Consider the following 12,090-nt stretch of genomic DNA (forward strand, 5'->3'; position numbering starts at 1 on the left):
GATATATAATCATACCAGGAGATTTTAAAAACGTTATATTGGCCAAAGATCCTGGACATAAGAAAATACATAGTGTGATGTTCCATGTATATTTGATCTAAGAGAAAGCAAAATAAACCTACAGTGAGAGATAAAAACATTTTTTTCTGCAGGAAGAGATTGCTTTAAAAGGATATTACAGGATATTGCCCAAGGTGATAGAATTCTTTGCTTCTTTGATTCAGGTACTGATTGCATAGTTTTCTTTTTTATAAAAATTTATTGAACTGTAGAGTTAATTTCCTTGAATTGATTTTTATGTAGATTGCATTGTTAGAATGAGATACTATTTTTCAACAAGCACTGATTAAAATAATTTAAGATCGGGAGATACTCTTTGTAATATCTATGATTCTTGTGGAAATTATGCAATTTGATGAACAAAAATGTTCATTATAGCATTGATCATATAATATAAACATAGTATTTATAGTTTCTATAATTAGAGAAATCACTTGATGAGTAACAGTATGTCTAAAATGCATGTACAAACAGTGATGTGTAGAGATCTGTGTTTCTTGCCCTGGAGAGATGGCTCATATTCTAGTAAGTAAAAGTGTATAATGTAACCACAATTTGTGTTATAGTACACAGATTTTTGTGATGGTATCTATATTTGTGTTTCTATGAGCCAAAGTGAGCAAGTAAAGAAGCCAATACAAGTGTATGCAAAGGATACTGGACATGGATGGGCTGGAAAAAAAGGCTACTTGTCAGATCCTCACCAGAGATTAAGAAAGAGGTAAAAGTGTTTGATTTGTTTCGGGGTCTAGGATGCTTGGTATACTATAAGGGCAATGAAATGAATTAACTCATATGCTGAAAAGAAAAGATGTTCTAGAGCAGTGTGTAAATGCCAGTGCTGGTTGCACTGCTGTGGAAAAGAAATATATATGCTGAGGCAGAGAGAAGGCCTTCAATCTGCACCTAGTTTATTGCAAAGAGGTTGAGAGGATCTATGTGAAATAGTATTGATTAAGAATTATTTAACGTATTAATTTAAAAACATAACATTTTCCACTTAAAACTGGACCATCTGGGTCAATCAGAATTCTTTCAAAATCTAGGAAACATTAAGAGGCTGGGTCACAGTAATATATATTTAAAGTCCTGAAACGGACATGAGTCATTCTTCATTGTCAAATTAATTTATGCACAGAAGCTGAAACAGAAGCAGCAGCTATGGAATAGAAGAAAGGCACAGGAGTGGAAGTCAGAAAGTGTGCATGTGTATACTAGCTATACTAACAATAGGTAGAGCTTACAGCACAGTGGTACCTTCCTGGTTTCAAGATCTCAGCTCTGATCAGTCTAACCTCAGGTAGGTTCCCATTGAGGTGTGTGTGCACCAAGGATAGCTCTGGTCTTAATTATCTGTAAGACTTGCTTTGTAGAGTCCCTTGTACACTAAGAACAAATCTATACCCTTCTTAGAATCATAATATGTGGACTGGAGGGGGACTGTCTCAGAATTAGGGATAAAGAAGCCCCACAAACCTTTTCTCATGAAAGGGGAAATGGACTGGTCCAGAATAGATTTGGAGACCGTAGAACGATTTGTCATAGGATTCTCTTTCATTTTCTCAAATGATGTCTCCAGGACGATTTTATCCACAACCTCTTCATTCAAATTCTTTCCCATGAACTTCATTACTTTCTGAATTTCACGCTTTGGGTCCTGTGAGTGAAGGTAGTATTGAGTTGGACTAGAAGAGAGTTTTCACACTATCACATTTTCAGACATCATAGTCAGAACCACATTCCTTTGTTTGTTTGTTTGTTTAATATTTATTTATTTATTTGTTTGTTTATTATATATGAATACACTGTAGCTGTCTTCAGACACACCAGAAGAGGGCATCATATCTCATTACAGATGGTTGTGAGCCACCATGTGGTTGCTGGGATTTGAACTCAGGACCTCTGGAAGTGCAGTCAGTGCTCTTAACCACTGAGCCATCTCTCCAGCCCCAGAACCACATTCCTAAGGGAGCTTCCCTGTCCCTGATTCTGAAGCAGTACTTTACTTACCCTCTTCATATCTTCATAGAAGAGGAAGAGAATCTGGTATCTGTCTCGAATTTCCCACCATCCTTTCACATGGTCAAACCAGGATCCCCAACTTACTGTAACAGACAAGAACAGCTTGCATGTCTATAAACTTATGAGAGTCAAAAGAGTTGGTCTGCTTTTTTCAGTTGTTGTTGCTGTTGTTTTAATTTTGGTTTTGGTTTCCTTTGTTTTTTAAGCTTAAAGTACATCAAAGAAGGAAAAATTCTGTACAGATACATCTCAAGGGTACCGAACCTATTGATTCTGAGGTCATGTATATTGTGTCAGTCTTGGTGTTTTCCCTTAATACAATAATTAAAGTGGCATCATGTTGATTCTGCACAATCACTTGCATCCCCATTATGACAGGAACACACAGGCTAAGGGAAGTCTATAGACGAGGAATCCCCAAATAAGGGATTTTTAAATAAGCACCAAAAACTCTAGGTAATCAACTGTCATGGGGAGCTCTCTCAACTCAGCCTCAGTGGAGTAAAAACACAAGGGAATACAGCATTTTTATTTACCTTTTCCATTGATGAAGGTTTCAAAATACTCATTCCAGGTGCCTGGATCTGGGAGCACCTGGCTCATCCTATAGAAGTGGTAGTAGGAAACCATGCAGTCTTTAGCATTTCGAGCCACATAAAGGAACTTTGGAGAAGAAGAGACGTGGGTTAAAGGGACACAAAAATGCGTGAGAAGTTCTGAGTTCTTGCTCTGGCTGAGTCCTCTTGGGGATGCTCAGTTCTCCTGCCCTGGCAGCAAGACTCAGTCTAGAAAATTATTGCCAATTATGCTATGTCCAGCCCAGACCTAACTCATTAACAGTTACCTCAATTCTTGACGTTCCCTTTGTTATCAGGGGCTAACTTTTCCTCTAGAAACTCTGACCTGTTACCAAACTAAGAAGCCAATGAGTCTACCAGAAACCTCAGTTTTGGTTTTTGAAAGCAGTAGCTCCACCTGGTGTCTCGATGTGAAATAGCACCATAGATCCTACTTACTGTGAGCAAAAACCTTCTTCCATAACAATCACATTTGAATCTGTTTTCACACAGAATAAACAAATGCCAGGTGCATTTGAATAAGAGCCCTACTGGTAGACCTTGTCATCTTGATAGACATCTAGCCTATGGTTTCTCCAAGTCAACATACTGCTGTGGTCCAATGGAAAGAATTTTCTAAAATGTTGGTTTAATTTTTTTTCACTTGAATTCTTGAACTTTGTACCTCAGGATGTCTTTCACTTCAGTATTTCCTGACATCTTATGAATGTCTTCTTTCTTTTTCATGTATGTGAGTACTAGCCACATCACATGATGCTTGCCTTTCCTCAGCCCTCATTCATTCTCTTTTCAAGTTCATACATTTCTCTATTCAGATGCACATAGTCTGGGTGTTAGGCTAGTTCTGGTCTTTAATTTTCAGTGTTTTATATGTAAGTCTCTAAATATGTATATATTATATATACATATTTAATATTATATACATATATAATATATATATGTGTGTGTGCAATTGTGAATCACCATTTTTTACTTGATGATTCAACTTAAAATCATATCTTATTTCTTCATGTCATTTTTGATAGAATTAGTTCTTTTTGCACAGCATTAATGTTTTGTTATTTTTGCATATAACAGGTTTGTCAGAAGGTCTTGGGGGTCAACTCTAAATGTTCTTTAGCAGACACCCTTATGAACGTCTCTTTTCTTATGTATGTTGTAATGTATGATCATGGTCACAGTGGCAATCTGGGGATCTGAGCTGAGATGACTCTTTAGATAGAGTTCATATGTATTTCTGTTAGGTATACTGGTGTTTCTGGCACTGGAGTCATCTTATGCTGACTTGTATGAGCTATCAGTGCCCTGGACAGGGTAAGAAGAGGGAATTAATCTTTAAAACCTTTGAGAGATGACTTAAGTCTACCCAGAAGCTGCCCCTGGTCTCCTTTACCACCCACAATGTACATTACATTGGTAAATTTCCTTCTGTTATTTGAATTCACTAAGTAGCTGGCTCTGGAAGTGGGGTTACTCCACAGACACTTCAACTCGAAGAATGCTTTTCTAAGTGGTCTCCAAGATCCCTTATCTGGGAAGAGACTACTCTACAAACTCTGTGACAAGGAGGGAAAAGAACAGAGTAAAAATAGCCCAAGTAAACTCTTTGTGTTACTGAGAACATCTGGAAGGTGAACTATTTCCTACAGGTGTTACTTTGTTAGCCCATTAGGAAAGAGATGCAAGAAGATCAGCTCGTAGCCATCGAGAGAAAACTCAATGTGAAACTCCATCTGATGCTTAAACTTCACCAGTCAGTTTCTGGAAAATTGTGAGCACAGGATCTGCTGATGTTATTTCTTTCCTACTTGTACTTTTACTTGGAGACCTAGTATAATTGGCCTGGCACTCTTGATGGATAAGCAGGCTGGCTATCCAAAATTCATCAGTAGTTTTTGCTAGATGTCTGTGAGTCCTACCTTTGTAACATTACCTTTCTGTTGTGATTTGTTCCTTGACCTCGAAGCCTCACCCAGGGTTACACTATGCTCTGCCTAGGACTCTCTCTGCTGGGAACACCAGCTGACAGACTCATGAGAGCTTGCTCAGTCAGTTTCTGCTTCATGCTTTGAGGACCTGATTTGTTGTCTGTCTATCTGTTTATCTATCTATGTCCATCCTTCCATCTGCCTGCTGCTTGATATTTATTCTCTTTTTTTGTTTGCTATACATACTTAATAAACTCACTCATTCAAAACTGAAAATATAGCCATTGGAGATTATTCTCTGTACCATAGAACTCAACTCTTCTACCTATGTATACATGGAGGATGATGGCCCATTGTACCTCTGCTCTCTCTCCTCATTCCTCTATTTCCTTGTGCTTAGACTTTATTCCAGGCCCTGTGCAAATATTAAAGCTAATGTTGCTCAGTTACCCAGGGCATCAAATACCACTGCACAGATCCAGACTAATTATGCTTTTCTTAATTTTTTTCCATTTTATTCTTGTAACTTAGGAATTTTTCTCAACTTATTTGATCTCAGTTGGACAACACCAAGTGGTGTTCCTCAGTGGTTTCCTGATAGCTGGTCTCAGTAATGACAAGAATAGAATTGTTATTCCTCAACCAGCTTTACCAACAGTAGACAAGTCATTTGATCATGGGAGTCCCAACTATACTCCTGCTATCTAAAAATATTTTAGTCCTTTTTAAAGGTGGAATTGGAAGACATGCAACTGTGTAATTCCTCTGTAGTTTATTTTTTCCTCATGAAAAATAAATTTGGGTATATATGAAGCAGGTGAAAAAAGAAATATTTTAGTCCTTTTAAATAATCCTTAATTTTTAAATTATGTAATGATTTTATGTATATTGATGTTTTGCCTGTTTATATGAACATGCTCTATGCACATGCAATACTCACAGAAACCAGAACAGGGTATCAGATCCCCTAGAACTGAAGTTTCAGACAGTTGTGAACCTCCACATGGGTAGAAGAACAGCAATGCTCTTAACCACTGAACCATTTCCTCAGTCCTTTTTGTCTTTCTCTATTTCCCACTTAGAAAAAGAATACCTCATTTTGGCTGGGGCAGAAACCTTGCTGGTCTGCTCCTGTGAAGACACCAAATCCTAAACCATCTTAGGGGAAGCACTACACTCAGGGCAGTGGGTAAGATCCCTCCTGCACAATCCTACACCCCAGAGCTACAACTGGGAGCCAGGGGCACTCAGGACACATCAGCCATCCAAAACCTGCCCCTCAAGAATACCACTCCCCTTCCTTCCCTCACTTGGTTCTTTTGGCTGGGGCAGACACCTAGCTGGTCTGCTCCCATGAAGACACAAGATCCTGAGCCATCCTAGAGGAGCCACTGCACTTAGAGTAGCAGACACTTAGCTGGTCTGCTCCCATGAAGACACAAGATCCTGAGCCATCCTAGAGGAAACACTGAACCCAGAGGAGCAAAAGAACCACTACACTTCAGAGCAGCATGATTGATTTAAGGATCTCAGAGGCAGCCTGAGTCCCAGCAGTTCTTCCACCCAGGAACTGAGAATCACAGAATCACAGAGACATCTGGACTCTGAGGAGTTCTGACACAAGCAAGACAACTGGAAAGACAGTCTCCAGTTAGAGACAGTGACTCCAAGTAGCAACAGAGTTAACCAGATGGCTACAGGCAAGCAAGAGACCATAAGCAAAAGAAACCAAAGTTATCAGGCATCATCAGAACCCAGTACTCCCACGATACCAAAGGCCTGGACAACACATCACACTGGAAAAGCAGGATTCAGATTAAAAATCACTTCTCATGATGATGATAGAGGACTTTAAGAAGGACATAAATAACTCCCTTAAAGAAATACAGGAGAACACAGGTAAACAGGTAGAAGCCCTTAAAGAGGAAATACAAAAATCCCTTAAAGAATTGCAAGAAAATATAACCAAGCAGGTGAAGAAATTAAACAAAACCATCCAGGATCTAAAAATGGAAGTAGAAGCAATAAAGAAATCTCAAAGGGAGACTACCCTGGAGATAGAAAACCTAGGAAAGAGGTCAGGAGTCATAGATGCAAGCATCACCAACAGAATAAAATAGATAGAATAGAGAATCTCAGGTACAGAAGATACCATGGAAAACATTGACACAACTGTCAAAGAAAATGCAAAATGCAAAAAGCTCCTAACCCAAAACATCCAGGAAATCCAGGACACAATGAGAAAATCAAACCTAAAAAACTGAACAATGTTCTACTCAACTATGACTTGATCAAGGAAGAAATAAAGAAAGAAATTTAAAACTTTTTAGAATTTAATGAAAATGAGGATGCATCATACCAAAATTTGTGGGACACAATGAAAGCAGTGCTAAGAAGAAAACTCATAGCTCTAAGTGCCTCCGAAATGAAACTGGAGAGAGCATACACTAACAACTTGACAGCATACCTGAAAGCTCTACAACAAAAAGAAGGAAATACACCCAAGAGGAGTAGAAGGCAGAAAATAATCAAACTCAGGGCTGAAATCAACCAAGTAGAAACAAAAAGAACTATCCAAAGAATCAATAAAACCAGGAGCTGGTTCTTTGAGAAAATCAACAAGATAGATAAACCCTTAGCCAGACTAACAAGAGGACATAGAGACAGTATCCAAACTAATAAAATCAGAACTGAAAGGGGAGATATAACAACAGAAATTGAGGGAATTCAAAAAATCATCAGATCTTACTACAAAAGCCTATATCAACAAAACTGGAAAATCTGGATGAAACAGATAATTTTCTAGACAGATACCAGGTACCAAAGTTAAATCAGGAGCAGATGAACCATCTAAACAGTCCTATAACACCTAAAGAAATAGCAGCAGTCATTAAAAGTCTCCCTACCAAAAAAGCCCAGGACCAGATGGTTTTAGTGCAGAATTCTATCAGATCTTCAAAGAAGACCTAATACCAATTCTCTTCAAACTATTCCACAAAATAGAAACAGAAGGAACACTACCCATTTCCTTCTATGAAGTCACAATTATGCTCACACCTAAACCACACAAAGACACAACAAAGAAGGAAAACTTCAGACCAGTCTCCCTTATGAGTATCGACGCAAAAAATTCTAGCAAACCAAGTCCAAGAACACATCAAAACAATCATCCATCATGATCAAGTAGGCTTTATCCCAGGAATGCAGGGATAGTTCAGTATTTGGAAATCCATCAATGTAATCCACTATATAAACAAACTCAAAGAAAAAAAACCACATGATCATCTCACTAGATGCTGAGAAGGCATTTGACAAAATTCAACATCCCTTCATGGAAAAAGTCTTAGAAAGATCAGGAATTCAAGGTCCACCTAAATGTAGTAAAAGCAATATACTGCAAGCCAGTAGCTAACATCAAACTAAATGGAGAGAAACTTGAAGCAATCACACTAAGATCAGGGATTCGACAAGGCTGCCCACTCTCTCCATACCTATTCAATATAGTACTGCAAATCCTAGCCAGAGCAATTAGACAACAAAAAGAAGTCAAAAGGATACAAATAGGAAAGGATGAAGTCAAATTTTCACTATTTGCAGATGATATGATAGTATACTTAAGTGACCCCAAAACTTCCACCAGAGAACTCCTAAACGAGGTTTTTAAAAGGAAAAAAAAATTCAGCAAAGTGGCTGGATATAAAATCAACTCAAACAAATCAGTAGCCTGCCTCTATGTGAAAGAGAAACAGGCTGAGAGAGAAATTAGGGAAATGACGTTCTTCACAATAGTCACAAATAATATAAAATACCTTGGTGTGAATCTAACCAAGCAAGTGAAAGATCTGTATGACAAGAATGTCAGGTCTCTGAAGAAAGAAACTGAAGAAGATCTCAGAAGATGGAAAGATCTCCCATGCTCATGGATTGGCAGGATTAATATAGTAAAAATGGCCATCTTGCCAAAAGCAACCTACAGATTCAATGCAATCCCCATCAAAATTCCCACTCAATTCTTCATAGGGATAGAGAAAGCAATTTGCAAATTCATTTGGAATAACAAAAAAAAAATACAGGATAGGGAGAACTATTCTCAACAATAAAAGAACTTCTGGGGGAATCACCATCCCTGACCTCAAGCTGTACTACAGGGCAATAGGGATTTAAAAAACTTCATGGTATTGGTACAGAGACAGGCAGGAATATCAATGGACTAAAGTTGAAGACCCAGAAATGAACCCACACACCTATGGTTCCTTGATCTTTGACAAAGGAGCTAAAAATATCCAGTGGAAAGAGGACAGCATTTTCAACTAATGGTGCTGATTCAACTGGAGGACAACATGTAGAAGAATGCAAATTGATCCATTCTTATCTCCTTGTACAAAGCTCAAGTCCAAGTGGATAAAAGACCTTCACATAAAACCAGATACACTGAAACTAATAGAAGAGAAAGTGGGGAAGACCCTCAAATACCTGGGCACAGTGGAAAAGTTCCTCAACAGAACACCAGTGGCTTATGCTCTAAGATCAAGAATTGACAAATGGGACCTCATAAAATTGCAAAGCTTCTGTAAGGCAAAGGACACTGTCAATAGGACAGTGCCTCATCCTGGGATCTTGCCTCCATCCACTGCAGCCTTACTCTACCCTTGTACACTTCTACCATAGTCCAACATCCTCAGTGTCTCAGGAACATACTAAACAAGACACTAGGGTACAAAACATAGTCCTAGAAAAAAAATGAAACAAGCCTAGAGGCTGCTGAAGCTGCAGCCAAGCCTCCTCTGTCACTCCATTAGATTTACCCTTTGAACACCAGTCCTTTGCACTTGATCTGTTCAGTCTCATTTGTGCCCTACTCCATAAGTCTTCCTATAACCTTCAGCCTATGGTTCCTGCTCCCCACTCCCAGTCAGCTTCACTGAAGAACACATGATCTCCAACACCTCAGTCTGACCTCTGCCTTCACATCATATTTGAAAGCATTCAAGACTACTAAGTCTAGTCTGGTGTTTGACTTTACTCCAGAGGATTAGGTCTCACAGGTAGAGGATAGATAGTGCTGAGGAAGGTATTCTCATCCAGGCTTTGGAGGTCTGGATCTCTGGGCTTCCTGAACCAGTCCCCATGGGAAATGCTGCTATTTTACCTTACAGTTGTTTGTCCAGAAAGATGGTGGCAGTAGCTGAGTGGGAAGATGGGTCCTTAATATCCTTGGAGCTGGCATCTCATTGGCTTTGTCCACACCTGTAACAGAATTCAGGAGATGACTGCACATTGTGTCCAACACATGAGAATATCCACTCCAGGTGCGGCTCAGAGAAGCATCATTCACACATGGATTCTCCTATGTTTGCCTTTGGGAGTCAGGGGGAGCTTTAGAAGAATAATTGGTATTGTTTTTGTGTTTGTAAGTTTACATAGCTTAAGAGCTGGATTCCAGCTTTGAGTGAATTTACTGTCATTTTGTGCAAGATAAGATGGATGCGTAGATAAGTGTATGTTATTAAGAAAATTCAAACAAGCCTACTCCTCAGCACATGCGCTACCTCCCAGGTGCAGACTTTTTCTTCTGTAAAGGAAACAAGCTCCCACTAAGAACTTAAATGATTTTATCTCTAAACCCACAGAATAATAGAGTTGCTGAAATTCTCAAATTTTAGGAGGAAGAAAGACTCCAGTCTTCCTTCTTTAAGAAAATTTAGAGGCCCAGGCTACCAGTCCCAAGGAGATCAGAAAGCCACAAATGGCAACACATCACACACCTGTGTAGTGTGTTAACCTCAATAAATGTGCCCCACACATATCACTGGAGTTGTATATTCCAACCCTGGGGTTCCTCCTCTTCCACCTCCTCTTCCTCCTCCTCTTTCTCCTCCTCTTCTTCCTCCTCCTCCTCCTCTTCCTTCATTTCCTCTTCCTCCTCCTCTTCCTGCTGCTATATAGGAATCAGAGACAGCCTGAGTTCATGAAACCACCTAATTCCTCTGAGACCTATAAGAATGGACTTCCCACATTTTACCATGTTGCTTGAAGTCTCAGCAGAGCCCTTTCATGTTTCTGTCTGTCTGTATGGTTCATGAGGTTAACAATTCTCATAACAAGACTTTCATCTCAAAGGAAATTCCTCTTAGTGTCCCTTTCATCAACACACCTGAAGTCTTTTATAGGAACCTCAAGGAATTCACTCTATCATTTTGAGGATGATAAGCTGGAAGCCAAGAATAACCAAATTTGTCTTACTGAGTCAGAGCCAGTTAGGAATAGAGAGAATACTCCTTTACTTCCCTGTGAACCACAACCAAACCTCTTCTCTGGTTCTGTGCAGTGACATTTCTTCTATAATATCCTTGCTGATACATGATTTATAATTTTTGCACTTCTATTTACAACCCTTATAAGAACTTGCTCTGTGAATCATTGAGTTAAACTGAGGTAAGGGGAAATAAAGATATTACAAACTCTCTCTAAGGTCTTTCCTTTAATCTAGGAACCAGGCTTTTCAAGTAATGCCAGTGGTGAGCTTAGAGAATTAATCCCAAATTGCTTCAAGCACTGGCATGAATTGATGTTGTTAGGTGGCACATTTGAATCTGGACTGTGATCCCCCCCAAACAGTAAAGATTCTCTTATATAAATAATCAGAAAGCCTGTCACACAAGGAGCAGAGGTACTTAAAATAATTAGAATTATTACTGATAATAAGTGGTATTTAAGTATAAATATACAGCAGGAGGGCATGCTATGAAGTTATGTCCCATATTACTTCTATGATGTGAGGTCTGAAAGCTGACCAGGTATAATGCTTACTTTCCATTGTCAACTTGACTGGACCATGAACTATATCTCGGTGTGTATGTCCATGATGGAGTTTCCAGAAATGCTCAACCACAGAACATTGGCAGCCCAGTGGGAAATTAAACTAAATAGAAAAGGGTGAGCAGAGCATTAGCATCCATCTCTGCTTGTTGACTATAGACTCCATGTGATCAGCTGTCTCAAGCTTCATGACAGATTCATAATGTGTCCTAAAATTTGAACATAAAGCTTAAAATCTCTAAAATGCTGTAAGAAAAGCTTAATGGATCATTCTGAGGGTAATTTGGAAGAGCACAGTGCCAAAAAGAGTAGATAGTGGAGGCCCACTCATGCGGGTGCAGAACTGCTCTGCAGAGAGCTAAGCTAGAGGTTATTATATTTTGAAGAATCTTGGCCACATACTGCTCATGTCCTAAAATTTTGAGTAAGTTTGAATTCGCAAATAAGGGGCTACTTGTTCAGCAAGGAAATCTCAAGACTAGAAACTGTCATGTTAGGGTTATTGCTCATGGGTGGCTTCGGTTAACAGTGAAAGAGGGCAAGTAAAACAGAAAGTAATGAGAAGTGTGCAGTTTGGCACAAAATGAAGAAGAAGAAGAAGAAGAAGAAGAAGAAGAAGAAGAAGAAGAAGAAGAAGAGGAGGAGGAGGAGGAGGAGGAGGAGGAGGAGGAGGAGGAGGAGGA

The 12,090-nt window shown here is 39.1% G+C and overlaps 1 protein-coding gene across 1 annotated transcript in view; it reads right to left on the minus strand.

The window, feature by feature from the left end:
- Nucleotides 1-1,405: 1,405 nt before the first annotated feature.
- The window catches only part of LOC114620559 (sulfotransferase 1C2-like), a 19,695-nt gene continuing 9,010 nt past the window's right edge, over nucleotides 1,406-12,090 (minus strand). Inside the window, exons 4-7 of the mRNA XM_028766682.1 lie at nucleotides 9,738-9,835; nucleotides 2,619-2,745; nucleotides 2,071-2,165; nucleotides 1,406-1,717 (exon numbers count right to left, since the gene is read on the minus strand). Coding sequence (XP_028622515.1) covers nucleotides 1,406-1,717; nucleotides 2,071-2,165; nucleotides 2,619-2,745; nucleotides 9,738-9,835 — 632 coding nt within the window. The remainder of the gene's footprint in view (nucleotides 1,718-2,070; nucleotides 2,166-2,618; nucleotides 2,746-9,737; nucleotides 9,836-12,090) is intronic.

Source organism: Grammomys surdaster, unplaced genomic scaffold (assembly GCF_004785775.1).
Source record: "Grammomys surdaster isolate TR1022 unplaced genomic scaffold, NIH_TR_1.0 169, whole genome shotgun sequence".
In the NCBI taxonomy this organism is placed as follows: Eukaryota; Metazoa; Chordata; class Mammalia; order Rodentia; family Muridae; genus Grammomys; species Grammomys surdaster.